General features: G+C 38.8%; 1 protein-coding gene across 3 annotated transcripts; it reads left to right on the top strand.

Moving 5' to 3' along the window:
- Positions 1 to 552: 552 nt before the first annotated feature.
- LOC130711179 (uncharacterized) lies at positions 553 to 20015 on the top strand. Of its 3 annotated transcripts, none has more exons than XM_057560683.1 (4): positions 553 to 2268; positions 6936 to 8031; positions 11224 to 11301; positions 14844 to 20015. In XM_057560683.1, exons 1-4 carry the CDS (start codon positions 2140 to 2142, stop codon positions 14858 to 14860), a joined length of 1320 nt encoding a protein of 439 aa, XP_057416666.1. In that variant the 5' UTR covers positions 553 to 2139; the 3' UTR covers positions 14861 to 20015. The 3 variants fall into 3 exon arrangements, 2 of the variants coding, with proteins under 2 accessions (XP_057416666.1, XP_057416665.1); XM_057560682.1 differs by having other exon boundaries at positions 13101 to 20015; XR_009010598.1 differs by lacking the exon at positions 14844 to 20015 and having other exon boundaries at positions 6936 to 10548; positions 11224 to 11304.
- The last annotated feature ends 1690 nt before the right edge of the window (positions 20016 to 21705 follow it).

Below are 21705 nucleotides of genomic sequence, written 5' to 3'. Positions count from 1 at the left end.
GTACCATACATGATGTATGAACACACAATTGGTCCCACATACTCACACAAAGGATGCACATGCCACTCATTAAAAATCTGAACCATATCCCCTCACACACACTCGACCGTTTCTCTCTTTCTCCCACATAAGAAAAATATCTTTTCTTCTTCCTCATTCTATTTCTTCTGCAACTTATTTTCTTTCTCCTCACCACCATAGTGCCTTCCTGCAACAACACCACCACCACGTGCCAAAACCGCGAGCACCACCACCTCCATGCCTCCTTCACGCAGCAATCACCACTGTCCCTGTTCTATTTTTCCTCTCCATGAGAGCCACCACCAAAACCCTAGCCGCCACCTTTTTCCTCCGATCTCCGGCGAGCTCCGTTATGAGAAAGAAGGCCAATTTCTTGAAGCTTTCGACCTCCTCTTTCCAAATCCAAAGTCAGATCATTGTTTAGAGGTGATACTTTGTCAATTTCAATTTCCCCTTTTCAAAACCCTAACTTCTGTCTTGTTCATATCCTAAGTTCCGTTCTCTGAGTTATGTGCCTTATTATTCAGAAACTATAGCTACTGGAGTTAGGGGAGAGCACGACCAGACCAGAGGAAGAGAAGCTCAGTCCCATGACCATGAGACTTGAGGTAGAAGGAGAAAGACATAAACTTTGTGCTTAAAAGCTTTGTATCAATAGGGTCCCTTATGCGTCTGATGTGTGTGGTGTGAGTTAGTGTTTTGGTTGTTCAATAGCAAAGGGTATGAGAATTTCAATTGTATTAGCTCCTTAGTCCTTACTGTATTATACATGATAGATTTATGAGAAGAGGAAAATAGGATTTTAGCTTATCTAGCTGTTAACTAATTAAGTTGGAAAATGGAAAATTTGACTTTCAACTTTTGAAAGAGAACTTATAATTCGTTTTGTTTTGCTTAGAAAGTTTTGGTATAGCACTTGAAAATACATGTCTTCATGTACCATTGATGGTTGTAGCAAAAATACTTTAAAATAAGAATAATTCTTCGCAACTTTTACTTGTTCTAGGACTCCTTGTTACTGCCACATTTTTAGGGGCATAATGAGGTTTCAATTCTAATTAATTTGAGGCTGATTTCTATCATGAAAAGGGACTACTATATATATATTGAGTTCTTTAAACCACAATCCCTATTTTAATATTAACTGTACTTTAGAGTGTGTATTTTGGAATTGTAATTTTGGAAACCGTATGTTGAGATGGAAGTATGTTAATTGTCCATTCTTTTTAATCTTTTGAATTTCAACCCAGAAATGAAATTAAAGAAACCCCTTTTAGGCTATTGAACTATTATGTGGGTTAGTAGCTTTCCAATCAATTATATTTGCCCTGTCCTTAGAATCTTAATAACTGAAAATGATTTTGAAATTTACTTAGGAGAAGTCTCATGTTGATTCAAGGTTCTAATTTTGCTTTCACGTGAATATAGTAGGCAGGTGACCAATTGATAAATCATTTTTGCAAAATTGGCATTGGATTAGAAAAGGAAAAATTCTTATGTTTTGTATTCTAAATCATTTGTATTACCACTTCAAATTCTTTGATCCTAGGTGTAAACTTTTAGCAAATGCAATTGGTGAATCAGTAGATGATGACATACATGATTAGAATATTAAAGATAGTACTTAGTAGTACAATGCTTAATTTAAAATGGCAGTTTTATTTCTTCATTAGTCTTAGTTCTTAAGGTTCTCTTAAATATGCTATAAGTATATTAAATTTTGGACTCTAAAACATACATCACGATCTTTTGGGAAAATTAATTCTGAAACTTGTTACCTTGTGTGTTAGGGCACGGCCGAGAGCTCTTTAAGCTCTAGGAAGCCTTGGTTTACTTTGAAAACTCGTATTTCAATGGGTTAAATGTTTAAGGAATTATGTATGAGTAGTTGGTTTTAAAGTTGATTTACTAAGTCAAAAGCTTTTTGAAGTATGGAATACTGTTACTGTTTGGTTGTCATTATGACGACTTGTCTTGGTTTCTGTGATTGATCCTAATGGGTTATAACCATTATGGGGATTAAGTTTAGCATACGTTCGCTTCGAGTTAATTGCCTGAAGTTGTAGCTTTAGACTTGGAAAGTAAGTAGCTCAATTAGTAATTACGTTATGTGTACTTATGAAGGGTACGAATAACGGAAGCGCTTGGCGACGAAGCCAAAGGACAAAAGGAAGCGAGCTAACACGTGAAAACAATGATATGATTGGATTGGATTTGAGTCGCAGCTTAGTAAGGAAAGCGCCTAAGGTGAGGGCAACTTACTTACTAGCTATTGCTTTATAGGCGTCGATGAATTCGACTTGAATATTGCTTGAATGTTGGATATTGTATTGATATTGTTTATTGCTTGGAACTGGGAAATGTTTTCTAGAGACTTCGGCCGAGTGAACTTATATGAGACGTGTGTCTCCGTTTTCTGAGAGGCTTCGGCCGTTTACTGGTTTCTGCCTTATGATTTCCGCACTGGATTATTGTTATATTGATATCGTTATTGAACAATATTTATGCTGAGTTTATGATGTTTTGCATATGCTCTATGGAATTGTACTGATTTGAGATAGTACTTGATTATATGATTTCGGAGTGTGGGGAAAACGTGATGTTATGCCATGCTAATGACGAGGTTTGGAAAATGTTAGACAGTGTAAGACCCAAGATTTTAAGCTTAGGATCAGTGGAAGAGATTTCCATTTACGATTAGGCTTGATGTATCGTGAAAGGAAACCTGAACAAGAGTTTACCAAATGAAATAAATTTATGAAGGAGAAAGTTCAGGAAAAGCCAAAGGATCGTATCGAAGTCGATAAAAGTTATAGCACGATCGTTATACGCTTAAACCTAGGTCAGAAACCCTAGTATATAGCTAATTTTCATTTATAAGCACGATGGAAGTTAATTCCAAAAATCTTCAGAGAAATGTTAGAACTTCTCTTTTTCCATATATCACAATCGTTTCGAGGCGAAACTCTAGGATCTACGAACGTCCGATTCCAATCATCGGAAGTTTGCCGAAACCGAATCCCTGGTATTTCAAAACCCTAGAATTTCTCGACAATGAAGACTTTATCTATTCAGAGCTTCAAATGGATATTCTACACGCGTACACCCATTTCTCTTGATGATTTCAATCTTTCTTCAGAAGGAAGTTTTCCATTCCGACATTCGATGCAAAAAGCAACTTATCGGGTAAAATAGTTTTACACCGACTTTGCACCGACTTTGCATTAGTTGCCAAAAATACAAGGAGACATCTTCTTAGCTTAGGAATTCCTTTGCCAAAACCTATCTTAGAATTCATGGAGAATGATGCCGGAAAAATCATATTCGCGAAACTTTCATTTTCCCGCGAATTACCATTTTCTATATATAGCAAGCAAGTGAGAAAAAAACACAAAACTCCTCCATTTTCCCTCTCAAGGCCGCGAGTTCATCAAGGAAGAAGGAGAAGAAGATTTTGTTCAATCCTTGCTTGATCGTTGATTAATCAGTTGCTGCTTCAAGGTTTCGAGGTATAGTCGCTAATCCTTACCTCCGATCGCTTTTTCCATAGCTTTTCTGTAGAGTTTTCTGAGCTGATAGTTTATGGGTTTTTGCAAAACTATCCCGAATCTTTCATTTCTGATTCTAAACCTCTTCCTTATGCGCCCAAGATCACTTCTGCCGGGTTAGATTTTCCGTTATGTCGCCGGAATTCCGCCGGAATCAATTTGAGCCTAAAATACCCATTTTTGGAGTTTTTGAGGTAAAGCTTCAACCTTTAGGCTAAAAACTATCGCCTTAGCTTAGTGTTAGTAGGATTAGTTGTCATAAACGTCGTTGGTGACGTCCCTGCAAAATTTTATTTTTGGGATTTCAGTTTTGAAAATCCTAAGTTAAAAATCATGACTAAAATACCCCTGCGACAGTTTTTGATCCGATAATTTTTCCGAGTTCAGAATACCCTTAGTTACGGCTTATGAAAGCATAGGAACCAAGTTTGATCGAAGAAAAATCGAACCCCACAATTAACCAAAGTGGCCGAGCCCTATTAGGGGGAAGGAGGAAAATTTCCTTTTCCGAAAACTTGTCTTTTCGCGCTAGATTATCGTACCTCGGAGTATGTATTGCTTCGTGTAACCTTAGTAAGTATCGATAGCTTAGTTTTCGATAGATTCTGATAGTATTTCTGTGACTTTGCTTTAAAGGAACTTTTGAGGAATTTCCTGAGGAGCAACGCTTTGCTTGTGAGGAAGAGTTAGAAGATAATCCTGGAGAATCTGCAGGTGAGGGCTTCTCACTGAATCTCTAGTTAATGCTTAGGGTCGATGTTTCGACATTGTTTACTGTTTATGCACTGGAATTGTGTGTGATTGGAAAATGTTTTCTGAGGCTTCGGCTGACAATGTAGATGATTCATCTACTGAATGTTTTTGAGATTGTCTTACATGCTATGTGCTATGTGGGTAATCTAGGATGTGTGGTGCATGCTTTATATGCTAAGTGCTAAGTGTTTATGATGCGATTTATTGATATATGACATGTTGTTGATTGTGATAATTTAAATATGCTCTGTACTGGAATCTGAGTTTCTGAATAGTGAGAATAACGGGCAAGTCATGCCGATTTTTATTTTGAGAGTTTGGAGAAAGTTTGATAGGACGAACGAGGTTCGGGCCTTAATTTTGTTTAGTGGATCGAGACCTCCTCTGGAAGTGACTTGGGATTGAGAGATCCTGCAAATGTATAAGACTTGCGATAAGACAAAAGGGAATCTATTTTATAAAGAAAATTCATAAGACCTTAAATAACCTCAAAATCTTTAAGTAATGATAACAACCTCGAAGGAAGGCATTGGAAGTCAAATCATAGTTTTGGAAAAGCGAGGAGTGTCGTCGGATCCAAGTGTTGAGGAGTTTGGTAAGTTCTGAGTATGTTGGTACTCCTTCGCTCGTTGAGCAGTTTGATAGCCATCCAAGGGATGAGCCGAGAAGCTTCACTGAGGCGTGAGACCTTGTGAATGCGGGATACTCCACTGAGGCGTGAGACCTTGTGGAAAGCATGGAACTCCACTGAGGCGTGAGACCTTGTGAGAGCATGAAACTTCACTGAAGCGTGAGACTTCGTGAGAGCATTGGTGACCCGAAGAGTCATCGTGAGTGGTTGCACCCATGCATATACGCGATGAAGTGCCAAGCAGAGTACTTCGGTATAGCAGGAAGTAACGATCAGCCATGCAGAGTTGGATCGGTCCTGACTATACCTGGCACAACAGGAGGTAACGATCATCCATGTAGAGTTGTATCGTGCCTGTTGATGTTCGGCATAGCAAGCAGAAATGGTCAAACCATGTAGAGTTTGTACCGTCTTGACTATAGCCAAAGGTGATAAGCGACGCCCGAGCAGAAATGGTTAAACACGAGGCTAGTGTTACGACCGTCTCGAGGTGCCCAGCCTATAAGTGGCAATACCTGTAGTTTGTCCCGTCGCCAAGCAGAGTGACGTTGTTGTTTTGTTCCGTCGCCAAGCAGAGTGACGTTGTTGTTTTGTTCCGTCGCCAAGTAGAGTGACGTTGTTGTTTTGTTCCGTCGCCAAGCTGAGTGACGTTGTTGTTTTGTTCCGTCGCCAAGCAGAGTGACGTTGTCGGTTTGTTCCGTCGCCAAGCAGAGTGACGTTATTCGGGTTTTATGCTGATCTGACTACATGATGATGTTGGAGTAAGAGGCATCACGGGCCGAAATGGTCCCACCGTGGCTGGTGTTAGGACTGATCCGATGATGTCCATCCGTTCCGGATTGCATATTGGTTGACTGGGTTAACCTGCATATCATTTCATGCAACATGCATACTGACATAGTTGATGAGTGTGTTTGATACTTGTTAGTTCTACTTGATGCATGTTAACTGTGATTTACAGTCGTTATATTCTTTGTGGAAATATGCAACCCTAGGATGTTATCCCTAGTTATAAGCCTAAGTGGCTATTATCTTATTTATATTTATTGGTGCTATTATTTACATATTTCTTTGGAGTTGACCCTCGCGTCTTCTGTGTGTGCTTTGGCGAACAAACGCCCTTTGTCAGATGTCTTTGGCGGGCTGATTCATGATGGTTCATCCTTCGGGAGGAACTAGGGTTGAGATGCGGGAACTGGAGCGTATCGCGGTAGCGAGAGGAGGACGGATGGTGTACATAGACTAGGTCGTTCTGGATTCAGATTCGGGCGACGATCATGCTAGCATGTAGGTTTTAGTGCTGGTGTGAGCTCCTCGAGATGGGATTAGTGTAGGAGTAGAGTCTTAGCTCTGAACATCATTTGTTTTCTTTGGGGACAGGGTAGTTTCCCACCTATAGCTTTTTGTGTGGTTCTTTACGAGAATCACAGAGAGTTGGTTGGACTTAGGAGGTCTTGTTTCAGGCCGATGGGCCAGCTTATTCTCAGTTTTGAGGGATGGTGTTGCGGACACTTGACCTTTCTTGTGGATTGTACCTTTTGCCTTCGGGCGTTACACTTTTCTTTCCGTCACTGGAGGTTTACTCGTGACGAGGTTACTACTACAGCGGGGGCTGTTTATATATTGTATATTAGTTCTGATTATTGTTATTGTTGGATTTTATTTAATTCAGTCTTGTCTTAGTTATTATAAAAAAAAAAAAATATCTACGTTTTTCCGCATTAAGTTTATTTTGGTTACTAAAGTGACGCCACCGAAATCGGGGTGTTACATTGTGGTATCAGAGCACGGTCGAGTCTTTCGGGAGTTGTTGGGGAATAGGTCTTCTGTGCTAGGTTGTGTGACTCTGCAAAGAGTGAAAATTGATTGTCTGCAAGCGATTTTTCGCTTAAAAATTGATTGAAGTTGTTGCTTAATCATATTGTATAGTTATACTAGATGCTATCTTATGATGAGTACTAACTGTTTGTTTAACTTAACAGAACATGGTGAATACTAATCAGCTAGCTGAGATGATGGCCACTATGGCCCAAGCGGTAACAGCGCATGCAAATGATAATGCGATGAGGCGTGCTGCTGAGGAGGCACGTGATCAGCATCAGCGCCAGAGGGAAGTAACTCTGGACCAAAACAAAGGCCTCAATGACTTCAGGAGGCAAAACCCACCAAAGTTCTCTGGTGGTACTGACCCAGACAAAGCGGATCTCTGGATTCAGGAAATCAAGAAGATATTCGGCGTACTACAAACTGCTGAGGGTGCCAAAGTGGGCATGGCGACTTATCTGCTACTCGGGGATGCTGAGTACTGGTGGAAGGACACCAGAGGAATTATGGAAGACAATCACGAGGAGATTAGCTGGAACTCATTCCGGACCGCATTCTTGGAAAAGTATTTTCCAACAAGTGCTCGGGATGAGCGGGAGTCACAATTTCTGACACTCCGTCAGCGGGGTATGTCGGTACCGGAATTTGCTTCAAAGCTGGAATCTTTGGCGAAGCATTTTCAATTCTTTCATGATCATGTGAATGAGCGCTACATGTGCAAGCGCTTTGTAAATGGACTGAGGCCTGATATTGAGGACTCAGTGAGGCCGCTGGGAATCATGCGATTCCAGTCGTTGGTTGAGAAAGCCACGGAGGTGGAGCTGATGAAAAATAGAAGGATGAATAGAGCAGGAATTGGGGGACCGATGAGGTCGAGCTCCCAAGACAACAAGGGAAAAGGAAAGTTACAGATGAAGAAGCCTTATCAGCGTCCTACGGGGGAAGGGTTTACCCCAGGACCGTTCAGGCCTACGATTGCTGCTGCGGGAAGAGCAGGAAGCCAAGCTGGGAGCCGTGAGATGACATGTTTTAAATGCGGGGAGGTTGGGCACTACTCCACGAAATGCCCGAAGGGGAAGCCGAGGTGTTTCAAGTGTGATCTACCAGGACATCTGGCCAACAACTGCAAGACACCCAAGGTTGAGCCATTTGGCAACACCATAAGGGGAAAGCGCCCTGCTGCTAGAGGAAGAGTTTATATGATGGATGGTGAAGGAGCTGAGGAGTTAACCAGAGGAGAGCGCAAGAACGATGGTAACCTTCTAACCATTCTTCCTCATTTCAGTATAATATAATCCATTACTCTTGTAGCGTGTGCAAGCACACCTATCTTACTTATACTGTCTAAGCTTTGACCTTATAGTTATTACGCCTATTAACACCTTATTTGACCGTAGCTCGTATTTTAGCTATAGAAATTACACGAGGTTTAGAATAACACGGTAAACCTAGAAAGTAGTTTTGCACCAATGCGTTTAAAAGGAAGCTAGAAGCTGAAGATTGAATCTTAGAGAGATTTCGTATGGATAGTATACGTCTGAAGTCGAGGGTGTGTAGTTCCGTAGCGACATCATTGAAGATTTAATATCAAGATATTTGTGACTATTGGATGATAGGAACTCATTGACTGATCCAGTAGGTTTTTCTAGATTTCCACCTTCGATGTATTAGGCCTGATCAACTTAATATTGAGGGGGTGATATTCGGAATCACAGCTGGCTATGGACTTTGATAGAAGGATTGGTAAGATTAACTTGAGTTGATCGAAGATTAGCTGAGTTTGGGAGAAAAAAAGTTCTCATTAGGTATTTGTTTTACTTGCGAAGGAGTTGTAGTTTTAAGAGATGAATATTCTATCAGGAAATGTTGAAGAGTTACAGAGCATCAGAGATCCAAACTTGGAAAGGTTTAGGTTTTAAGTCTATTAATTCTTGTCATAAGTGTGTAGGACATGAAGTTTGTCATAATTTGATTGGGAGATTAAGAAGTTTATCGACGAGATGGTAAACAAGTTACAAGAAGGAAAGTGTTAGTATTAAGATGAATACTTGAAGTTGTCATATTTGGACAAGCTACTCAGAGTCTAATAGTGAATGGAACTTTGTTATGGATTTCGGTGATGCATGCTAGAGTTAGCAAGTGAATTTTGTTCAGTTGAATAAGAATCCTATGATTAAGATTGACTTGGGGAGTTGAAAATCATGTATGAGTAAGGGATGTAGTGGTGATAGCAGTTACGATAGTAGTTAAACCTCAGAAGGTTGGAGGATCGGATGACGAAATGACTAGTTAAGTCCCTTGAGGTATAGTTATGATTTGATCTTCTAGAGGATAAATCTCGATTTATGCGAAGTGTTAGGGATTTCAGTAAGTCTGAGTTAGTTTGAGTGAGGAGGGTTTTGAGGACGAAGACGATAATAATGAATTGTTAGATATTAAGATGAAGGTTAGCTTATAAGTTGTTGATAAGTTAATGTTAAAGGGGATGAGTCTTGTGATGCACAAGGTATTAAGACTCAAGTTGAGCATTCACTCCGGAGCATAGAGATGTACCGAGTTTCTAAACAACATTTTGGACGAACAAAAGCAAAGAAATAAGTGGTAAAGGCTGTGCGATTGCACGAATGCCAAAAAATATTATTTCCAACAGAGACCCGATGCAAGTGGTCGAACCGGACAACATAGAATTGAAAGATGATATGTCTGTTGAGACGCCGTTGGTCAACATTGGGACTAGAAGAGTGAAACAATCGAAGGGAAAGCAGAGTGCTTTAGTAAGAGTTATTTGGAACAAAGACACAGACGATGCCATATGGGAGTTAGAGGAAAAGATCAAGAACAATAGTCAGAGCTTTTACTGAACCCTAAGTTTCGAGGACGAAACTTTCTTTTTGGAGGGTAGTAATGTAAGACCCAAGATTTTAAGCTTAGGATCAGTGGAAGAGATTTCCATTTACGATTAGGCTTGATGTATCGTGAAAGGAAACCTGAACAAGAGTTTACCAAATGAAATAAATTTATGAAGGAGAAAGTTCAGGAAAAGCCAAAGGATCGTATCGAAGTCGATAAAAGTTATAGCACGATCGTTATACGCTTAAACCTAGGTCAGAAACCCTAGTATATAGCTAATTTTCATTTATAGGCACGATGGAAGTTAATTCCAAAAATCTTCAGAGAAATGTTAGAACTTCTCTTTTTCCATATATCACAATCGTTTCGAGGCGAAACTCTAGGATCTACGAACGTCCGATTCCAATCATAGGAAGTTTGCCGAAACCGAATCCCTGGTATTTCAAAACCCTAGAATTTCTCGACAATGAAGACTTTATCTATTCAGAGCTTCAAATGGATATTCTACACGCGTACACCCATTTCTCTTGATGATTTCAATCTTTCTTCAGAAGGAAGTTTTCCATTCCGACATTCGATGCAAAAAGCAACTTATCGGGTAAAATAGTTTTACACCGACTTTGCACCGACTTTGCATTAGTTGCCAAAAATACAAGGAGACATCTTCTTAGCTTAGGAATTCCTTTGCCAAAACCTATCTTAGAATTCATGGAGAATGATGCCGGAAAAATCATATTCGCGAAACTTTCATTTTCCCGCGAATTACCATTTTCTATATATAGCAAACAAGTGAGAAAAAAACACAAAACTCCTCCATTTTCCCTCTCAAGGCCGCGAGTTCATCAAGGAAGAAGGAGAAGAAGATTTTGTTCAATCCTTGCTTGATCGTTGATTAATCAGTTGCTGCTTCAAGGTTTCGAGGTATAGTCGCTAATCCTTACCTCCGATCGCTTTTTCCATAGCTTTTCTGTAGAGTTTTCTGAGCTGATAGTTTATGGGTTTTTGCAAAACTATCCCGAATCTTTCATTTCTGATTCTAAACCTCTTCCTTATGCGCCCAAGATCACTTCTGCCGGGTTAGATTTTTCGTTATGTCGCCGGAATTCCGCCGGAATCAATTTGAGCCTAAAATACCCATTTTTGGAGTTTTTGAGGTAAAGCTTCAACCTTTAGGCTAAAAACTATCGCCTTAGCTTAGTGTTAGTAGGATTAGTTGTCATAAACGTCGTTGGTGACGTCCCTGCAAAATTTTATTTTTGGGATTTCAGTTTTGAAAATTCGAAGTTAAAAATCATGACCAAAATACCCCTGCGACAGTTTTTGATCCGATAATTTTTCCGAGTTCAGAATACCCTTAGTTACGGCTTATGAAAGCATAGGAACCAAGTTTGATCGAAGAAAAATCGAACCCCACAATTAACCAAAGTGGCCGAGCCCTATTAGGGGGAAGGAGGAAAATTTCCTTTTCCGAAAACTTGTCTTTTCGCGCTAGATTATCGTACCTCGGAGTATGTATTGCTTCGTGTAACCTTAGTAAGTATCGATAGCTTAGTTTTCGATAGATTCTGATAGTATTTCTGTGACTTTGCTTTAAAGGAACTTTTGAGGAATTTCCTGAGGAGCAACGCTTTGCTTGTGAGGAAGAGTTAGAAGATAATCCTGGAGAATCTGCAGGTGAGGGCTTCTCACTGAATCTCTAGTTAATGCTTAGGGTCGATGTTTCGACATTGTTTACTGTTTATGCACTGGAATTGTGTGTGATTGGAAAATGTTTTCTGAGGCTTCGGCTGACAATGTAGATGATTCATCTACTGAATGTTTTTGAGATTGTCTTACATGCTATGTGCTATGTGGGTAATCTAGGATGTGTGGTGCATGCTTTATATGCTAAGTGCTAAGTGTTTATGATGCGATTTATTGATATATGACATGTTGTTGATTGTGATAATTTAAATATGCTCTGTACTGGAATCTGAGTTTCTGAATAGTGAGAATAACGGGCAAGTCATGCCGATTTTTATTTTGAGAGTTTGGAGAAAGTTTGATAGGACGAACGAGGTTCGGGCCTTAATTTTGTTTAGTGGATCGAGACCTCCTCTGGAAGTGACATGGGATTGGGAGATCCTGCAAATGTATAAGACTTGCGATAAGACAAAAGGGAATCTATTTTATAAAGAAAATTCATAAGACCTTAAATAACCTCAAAATCTTTAAGTAATGATAACAACCTCGAAGGAAGGCATTGGAAGTCAAATCATAGTTTTGGAAAAGCGAGGAGTGTCGTCGGATCCAAGTGTTGAGGAGTTTGGTAAGTTCTGAGTATGTTGGTACTCCTTCGCTCGTTGAGCAGTTTGATAGCCATCCAAGGGATGAGCCGAGAAGCTTCACTGAGGCGTGAGACCTTGTGAATGCGGGATACTCCACTGAGGCGTGAGACCTTGTGGAAAGCATGGAACTCCACTGAGGCGTGAGACCTTGTGAGAGCATGAAACTTCACTGAAGCGTGAGACTTCGTGAGAGCATTGGTGACCCGAAGAGTCATCGTGAGTGGTTGCACCCATGCATATACGCGATGAAGTGCCAAGCAGAGTACTTCGGTATAGCAGGAAGTAACGATCAGCCATGCAGAGTTGGATCGGTCCTGACTATACCTGGCACAACAGGAGGTAACGATCATCCATGTAGAGTTGTATCGTGCCTGTTGATGTTCGGCATAGCAAGCAGAAATGGTCAAACCATGTAGAGTTTGTACCGTCTTGACTATAGCCAAAGGTGATAAGCGACGCCCGAGCAGAAATGGTTAAACACGAGGCTAGTGTTACGACCGTCTCGAGGTGCCCAGCCTATAAGTGGCAATACCTGTAGTTTGTCCCGTCGCCAAGCAGAGTGACGTTGTTGTTTTGTTCCGTCGCCAAGCAGAGTGACGTTGTTGTTTTGTTCCGTCGCCAAGCAGAGTGACGTTGTTGTTTTGTTCCGTCGCCAAGCTGAGTGACGTTGTTGTTTTGTTCCGTCGCCAAGCAGAGTGACGTTGTCGGTTTGTTCCGTCGCCAAGCAGAGTGACGTTATTCGGGTTTTATGCTGATCTGACTACATGATGATGTTGGAGTAAGAGGCATCACGGGCCGAAATGGTCCCACCGTGGCTGGTGTTAGGACTGATCCGATGATGTCCATCCGTTCCGGATTGCATATTGGTTGACTGGGTTAACCTGCATATCATTTCATGCAACATGCATACTGACATAGTTGATGAGTGTGTTTGATACTTGTTAGTTCTACTTGATGCATGTTAACTGTGATTTACAGTCGTTATATTCTTTGTGGAAATATGCAACCCTAGGATGTTATCCCTAGTTATAAGCCTAAGTGGCTATTATCTTATTTATATTTATTGGTGCTATTATTTACATATTTCTTTGGAGTTGAGCCTCGCGTCTTCTGTGTGTGCTTTGGCGAACAAACGCCCTTTGTCAGATGTCTTTGGCGGGCTGATTCATGATGGTTCATCCTTCGGGAGGAACTAGGGTTGAGATGCGGGAACTGGAGCGTATCGCGGTAGCTAGAGGAGGACGGATGGTGTACATAGACTAGGTCGTTCTGGATTCAGATTCGGGCGACGATCATGCTAGCATGTAGGTTTTAGTGCTGGTGTGAGCTCCTCGAGATGGGATTAGTGTAGGAGTAGAGTCTTAGCTCTGAACATCATTTGTTTTCTTTGGGGACAGGGTAGTTTCCCACCTATAGCTTTTTGTGTGGTTCTTTACGAGAATCACAGAGAGTTGGTTGGACTTAGGAGGTCTTGCTTCAGGCCGATGGGCCAGCTTATTCTCAGTTTTGAGGGATGGTGTTGCGGACACTTGACCTTTCTTGTGGATTGTACCTTTTGCCTTCGGGCGTTACACTTTTCTTTCCGTCACTGGAGGTTTACTCGTGACGAGGTTACTACTACAGCGGGGGCTGTTTATATATTGTATATTAGTTCTGATTATTGTTATTGTTGGATTTTATTTAATTCAGTCTTGTCTTAGTTATTATAAAAAAAAAAAATATCTACGTTTTTCCGCATTAAGTTTATTTTGGTGACTAAAGTGACGCCACTGAAATCGGGGTGTTACAGACAGGCTTTGACCGGAGGTCTAAGCCATAGTCATTTTAGGATCGAGACCTTCCCGGTGAATTACTTGGGTTTATTGGGATCTTTTTACTTCTAGAGTTTTGGAACAAAAGAGAAACGAAACTTGACTTCATAAATGAAATTCATAATGCATTAACCAAAGATAGAACATATTCAAATAGTAATAACAATTTCTTGGAAAAGACTTAGGATCTGAAATAAGTTTGAAAACGGGAAGTGTCGGCGATCCTAGCGTTGTGACTGGGACAGTCACTGAGTGCGGATGACACTCCTTGCTCCTTGAGCATTTGGTTCAGTCTTCAAGAGGATGAGCTGTTGTGACGAGAAGTCACAGAATGCGAGCAACATTCTCTCTAATCGTTGATGAGTTGTTTGGCCATCGAGATGGTGAGCCAGGGTAACTTGAAAGGTCACTGAGTGCGAGATGCATTCTTTTGCTCGTGGAGTAGTTTAGTTGGCCATCGAGACGATGAGCCAAAGTGACTAGGAAAGTTACCAAGTGTGACTAGCACTTCCTTGTTTACCTTAGGGTATTGTAGAGACAATGTACTCTAGCTAGACACGCGTACCTTGGTGAGGACGTTTCGTTGTTTGGCTAACCATATTGCATTCATGCATACATTTCTTGGAAAGTGTGCTGCTTTCCGAAGGACGATCTCAGATCGGACTTCATCGGAGCGAGATGCTTCATAAAAGCGAGATGCTTTAGCGGAGCGAGATGCTTCATAAAAGCGAGATGCTTTAGCGGAGCGAGATGCTTGGCTCGTCCCATCCATCGAGATGGTGACATTTTATCCGGATCATATTTTAAGCATGACATTGCATTGACACGCCATGCACCTAACTATATTTGTTGATGTGTTGAAGATCCAATTGTCATTTGTGATTTGATGTTGATAAATATGCTATGTATATACCTTAGGGTAGGCAATACATAAGTTATACGGATATATACAACATATATATATATATATACCCCATTTTGTCGCATGTTGATTGTATATCTATTGTATACTGTGAGTTGACCCTCGCGCCTTGGCTTTGTTTGTATGTTTGTGTTTGGGCGGTCGGCCTGCTGCCAGACAACGAAAGTTGGTGATATGAGCAGATGCTACTCCATGTGGAAGGACTATAGAAGACTCGAAGAATAGAGTCGGGTGTAAGGCTAGAGCCTTTGGGTAGAATAGCTTACCGTTATTGGTTTAAGCTTGTAGGATAATTTTATGATTCGCATTTGAGGTTTTGGGTAGGTTCCGGTGCATTGCTTTCCTATGGTTACCCAGTGTGGAAATCATAGGGAGTATATCGGATCTATGAAGTTATTGCATAGTGGGTCCGTTGTTAGATCTTATTCTATTTGTCCTGTCCTTTATGTTGTGCCTTGGTCAAGGCCAGATGTAAATTATTTACGGTTGGGAGTATGCATTACATGTTTTAGAAATGCTTCGAAAAGGAAAAAAAAATACTCACATTTATAAATTCCTTTTTGGAAAAGATTGCATATTTACTTTAACATGTTACTACCGTGGCACCCGAAAATCGGGGTGTTACAGGCTTGGCCTAGTTAAGTACGCTCACCCTTATACGAGGAGGCTTTTTGGATAAGAAGCTTATCCCACACGTCGCCCCGGGTAGCAATGATTGCGCCGGACTTTCCGGAGCGATCCCCAGACATCAAGCTCATGTTGGGACCGCCACTTAGGAATTCTCCTTAAAAGTATTTGCAGGACTTCTCCTTGCAAAGTATTAAGCAGGACTTCTCCTTGAACAATCGCTTACAAGATTGTATACTTCTTCTACAAGGTTCTCTTCTTCTAAGAGTGATGGTAGAAACATTTCAGTCCATGAATCATAAAGTATTGAGGATAGGATATGACCATAAGAGTATACTTTATGTTCCATTACATCAGAGATTACGTAATTGAAAGTATTTAGAATTCTCTCATTCTGAAGTAGACGATGTAGATGATCTTCTCTAATTTTTTAGCAAAAAGCTGGCTTGCGATGTCTATAGATCTTTCCATTTATACTTCTGAATCATTTGTGATATGAAAGATAGTCGTTGGAGCGTGTGCTTCACAGAGCTTCTATCCATTGGATCAAACGGTACTTTGTGTACTCGTGTTGGATACATTAAATGCATATTACTGTTTTATGAGTACCTTTTGCCGAAAAGATGTAGTATGTCATCTAGTAGGTAGCTAGCTTAGGTCTGAACTTCTATCCGTTGGTGTGAAGATATGGTAAATTGATAGTGACATCAATGTTCTTTCACTTCGTGTAATGGACCATGTCAGATCATATAATCTTATCTTTTAAGATTTCTTCCAGAATTTACTCTAAGATCCTTTCCAATATCCAATATGAGCGTAAAGTTCATTCTTTAGACACTATAACTTTATTTACATAATAGACGTCTTTCTTTCAGACAATCATTCTGCTTCAATTGTTCGTCTTTCCTTCTTTCTACTGGTCATTTGGAACTAGACGATAACCTTTGACCAATCACTTGTAACTTCTTCTTTGAAAATGGATTTGTCCAGATGAAGCGTTGCTTGTCTAAGGTAGATCACAGTAGGCGTAGATGACAAGCTTTATTCCATTCCTTGTATGAGATAAAGAGGAAACTTGATTTTGACAACATTGTACTTGTTTCCTTGATCAACGTGTTTTCTAGAGTATCACGTGATTCTTGATACTTGACTTTCTCCTCAAGAGTGTCAGAGAGATTTCTAAACTGAAAATGACGCTCTTTCTTTAGACATTGCTTCCATTGGTCAGCTTTGAGATAGACGATGAATTTCTTCATTGAGTGTAGTCTTCTCTTCTGGCAAAAAATCTAGCAAATTTGACTTTTTGATGATGACAATTTTAAAGAGAAAACAGGGATATAATCAATTTGTGAAAAGATTTAGAATACCCCCTCCCCTGAGTTTTCTACTTATATGCTCCCCCTATCGTTTGCACATTAAGAACGCCTTTTTTCAAAAGAGAGGTTAATAAACTATAAACTAATTTTTATAAACTTTCCACTTGAATTTTTTATATGAAAATGAAAACTTTCCACTTGAATTTTTCAAAGCACTTTTCATATAAACTATAAACTAATTTTATAAAAACACTTTTATTTTTTATTTTCCAGGACTTTTCAAAATCCATTAACTTTTTCTCTTACTCTCCCCCTTTGTCATTATTAAAAAACATCGCACATTCCAAACAGTAAAAAGCAGTAACGATGACATGACAAACAATAATCTTAAACGATAAGGATGCGTATCAGCCAAAAACATGGCAGCCAAGTCAATTTTTTAGATAATGAAATTAAACTAGGGTGTGGATAGAATTTAAGGAGTTAATGGATTGAGAGAGATGAGTTCAGCCAAGCTTCATCAGAATTAGCTCCGGAGTCGCTGAGATGGTGGACAGCCTCTGATCCACATAATCCTTATGTTCTATAAGAGCTTGAATGAGGTGAGGTGCAGGATGGGCAGCAACGTTGTTGTTTGGCTCCACATGTGTAACTCCCAAATTTCTCAACCGGGGTCACATTAGTAACCCAACAAGTCTAGGGACTAACTCGGGATTTTATTTTCAAAACGTGATATAGATTTTGAAAAATAGGCCCATCATCACCCAACCGAGATGTTCCCAGATAAGCTGGCCCGACACAGTGCCTGATTAAAAGCCTTTTTTTTCTTAGACGGAACAGCCCAAGTTCTTACTTGAATTCAAATGAACTTATCCTTTAGCCATCGCTTGATAAAACAATTCAATTTTAATATTTTCAAATACATTGTAATAAATATAATACCCAATAAATAGCGCGTAATATTAACCAAGATTAAATTAATAGATAACGTCAAATTTCAAAATAATATTTAAGCCAACTTTGAAAATCACAAGTCAACTTCATAAAGTTCTAAGAAATTCAAGGTCTCCATCTTCACCGTCTCAAGCTTCTCGTCGCCCAACCGTATAACCAGGTCGCAATCCATAGACTCTGAGCAAGTCAAACTTTGCCACTCGAGTGCCCATGTCCTAATAGCGTAAAGCGCTCAAATAGCAATTACCAAACAGAAAGGGTTAACTTCGAAAACAATGACAACAACAAGAAGATAACCGAATTTTATATCATGCATAAGTTCAAAATTCAAATAGATAACCACAATAAAAACAAACTAAAAACCAACAACCCTATCTCCAAATTTTGAAATAAAACAAGATAGCAACATAACACTTAAAATTAAATAGATGACAGCATACAACAATACCCAAGATAAGGTCTATCCCCTTAATTAAAATACCAATAAGATTAAGGTATATCCCCTTAATCAAACAACCAACAACAAGATTAAGGTCTATCCCCTTAATCAAACAAATAACCCGCAAGTTAATTCCATGAATTTTTCAATAAGTTAATTCCATAGAATTTTCAATAAACAAGATATTCCTTCCAATAGACAATTCAACAAAAGTAAGCATGTTATTAACACAAGAAGCAACAATATATCAAGACAAGTAATCAAATCAACAATACAACGCCTTGAACACCTTCACTTCACGAATCATGCAAGAAAAGGAAAAACACACAGACGCACGCACTAGACAGAAGTTACCCTTACCTCCTTAAGTAATAGTTCATACGATGGAACCTAGACAAAATAGAACAACATCCATCATCAATAAGTGTTCAAAAACAAGAAAACTATCCCCTCTTAACCCTTCTAAAACTCGCGGCCCGAAGAAGAAGAAGATGAGAACATGTTGTTTTTGAAATCGTTTTGTTTTCCTCAAAAAGAGAAGAACCTTAATCCCAACATGACAAAAAGGGGTTTTCAAAGCTTGGATTCTCTTTTAAAAATTATGAATTAAAAGAAAAGAAAGATTATAATCCCCAAAGGTTTTCCAAAAAAAGTTTAAGAGAAGAGACATATCTCGTAGTATAATGAAAAGAAGAAGTTTTGACGATAAACGAACCTCGACGAACGAATGAAGAAAAATCACAGTTGATCAACCAAGGGAGGAGAAGAGCTTCGGCCAAAAGAGAGTAAGGGCACTTGATTTTGATGCTCTAAAGTGTGTTTTTCAGGTGAGGGAGGCAGTTTCTTGGGGTTTTGGGTTTTCTGCTTACCGTAGAGTCCTATTTATAAGAAAGACTATTTCTCTAGCCCTAGGCCACCAAAATTTCGGCCATAACCACCAAATAAGGGAGGAAATATTTTGAATTCAACCCCTTTTGCTTCTTCCCCAAGTCATGTGATGACCCTGTTTTGTCCTAGATTTTAGGGTCATTTTCGTATTAGTTTTGAGTCTTTTTCTTTGTCTCATGTAGTGTTTCATGCATTTATACTTTTATTTGTGTTTTTTCATTAGTTTAGTAATTTGATGGTTTTGTAGGGACTTTTATTACATTTTAAGTAAGTTGAAGGATCTTGTAAAGTTTCCACTTATGTTGAGGGCCTTTGAGCTAATAACCTTTTGAGTTCCTTGATATTTTTCCAAGCTTTATTTCCAAGTAATAAGGTCTAGAACTGCTGAAGATGGAAGATCAAGGAGCTTGAAGACTTGAAAGAGGCATTAAAGTGGAGTTAAGATGGAGTTCAAGGGTTTTCCAAGCGCACAAGTGGCGCTCGAGTGCCCCTGTCTGGCGCCTGAGCGCCAATTCAGCAGTAACTTTGAGCTTCCAGATCTGTTACTGGCGCTCGAGCGTCCCTGTCTGGCGCCTGAGCGCCAATAGGGCGCTAAAGCTTCTGTTTGGACTGAAGTAATTGGCGCTCAGGCATGCTTTTCTAGCGCATGAGTGCCCAGATTCGATAGATTTGCCTATAAATAGGTTTTTCTGTTTTCTTTGAAGTCTCTTTCATCACTTTTACATTTTTCATAAGTTTAGAAATAAGGTTTAGCCTCTGGAGCTTGGGGAGCCACTCTTAGTCCTTTTGTTCCAGGATTTACTTTACTTTGTTGTATGGATCTCTTAGCCATCAGTGGCTAAATCCCTTTTTTCTTTGGGTTCTTTGTAAGACTTCAGATGTTTTAGTTGTAATTCCTATTTCTATTCATGTTGATTCTGAGTAAACCCTTAAATCTCATATCTATGCTTTCTCTTTTAAGCTTGAACGCATCCTAACTTTATGCTTTTCTATAATTGGAATGGAAGTTTGTTATAGATTAGAGAATTGTTGTGGGATTACCCCTTCTATGCTTGCTACCAGGAATAGAGGAAGGGTTGAGGTTTGTTGGCCTGAAATTGCATGCTTATAGCCTCAAGAAAATGTTTAGGTTGGCAAGGGTTTGTGCTTATCTTTTGGATTGAGAGAATTATCTATACGAGACATCGATAGGTGATTGAATAGGCTTTAGCATCAAGGAGAGACCCAGAGACTTATGAGTACAATAAGTTTGCTAAAACATAATTAGTTGAGCAAGAACCCAAGGCATTCTCACCAATTGTTTTCACACACTTAACTTTGTTAGCTTGTTAACTGTGTACCTCAACACAAAATCAAACTTAAAACTGAATTTTATTTGCTTTCCAACCGTGAACTTGAAGCTTAAACTGAGTGTCGCATTCTAATTCACTGTGGTTCGATATTTAAAACCGGGTAGATTCTGTGTATTTGCAGATTGACCAATATCATGGTTCAACAATTTCCCTAATTTTAATTTTTAGATAAAATCTCAACAAATTTTCTTTCTGAAAATTCCTAAATTAAATTTTTTAAATTTTCATCATATAAAAACTTATCAACAATCAATTTTATGATATTTCTCGTAGTTTAGAAGCTCCTCTAAAAATTTGAATTTTCTTGTTTAACAAGCAATTCCAAGTTTAATTAATTAATTAAGATAAAAATTATCAAAATTTCGAATTAAAATATTTATTACTCCAAAAATATTTAAAATTCTTCTCAGATGATTTTTCATTATTTTCATAACTCATCTTTTAAATTTTAAAAAAAATTCTCCAAGATACAGCTTCCAAACTACATTTTTAAACATTTAATCAAAATAATTTCAAATCAATCTAGAATTTATTTATTATTAATTGGAGTTGTCTAAATGACCCATGATAAAGTTTTGTGTTAAATAATCCATCATCGAATCACATTGGAGATAAGTGAGTTGGAATTTCTATATTTTATTTATTAATTTATTTCCAACTCATTTATCTCCAATGTGATTGGATGACGGGTTATTTAACCCAAACTTTATCATGTGTCATTTAGACACCCCCTTATTAATTATATTCTGATATAACACCAATTTTATTTCAAGTTATCATCTTTTCATTAATTTCCAAAGATTTGGTTTAGTTTTGTACAAAAACTCCTTTATAAATCCAAACTACACTTTTTCTATCTCCTAGTCACTGTTCACGAAAATTCCAATATTAATAGGATTATTTTTAATTTCTCTTTATTTTTGTGACTTCTTTATTCAATTTAATAAATTTCCTAATTCCACTTCTATTTAATACCCATTTCTGTTGTTTTAATGATAACTGTCTAACTACAAAATAATTTCCTATGCTATACAACAATAATTTAGCCTAAAATACAAACAATAACAATAATAGCTCATGAGGATATTCTCACATTCTCATGCACCATCCAATACGACCATTCTCTCATTTCCCACAAACAGTCAATCATTCGACAACAACCAATTTATGACAAAACAGTCAAACAGACAACAGTCAAACAAGTTATATATTATTATAATAATAATAGTATAATTATATAATAAATTGAGGGCCTTATAACATGTTCTTCTTCTGAGACTTCTTCTATTCTTACTCTAAATGGCGTAGCTTCAGTAGTTGGCACCAATTTCCCTTCAGACTGATTTCCATACAACACTATTTAAAATTCTTCCAGCATTGCCTCCAAGTGTACTTGAATAGGTATAGAGAAACAATGTGTAGGAAATATATCAAACAACCAA

This window comes from Lotus japonicus, chromosome 4 (assembly GCF_012489685.1).
Source record: "Lotus japonicus ecotype B-129 chromosome 4, LjGifu_v1.2".
In the NCBI taxonomy this organism is placed as follows: Eukaryota; Viridiplantae; Streptophyta; class Magnoliopsida; order Fabales; family Fabaceae; genus Lotus; species Lotus japonicus.
The sequence above is the reverse complement of the archived record's forward strand: the minus strand, read 5'-3'. Positions and strand labels throughout refer to the sequence as shown.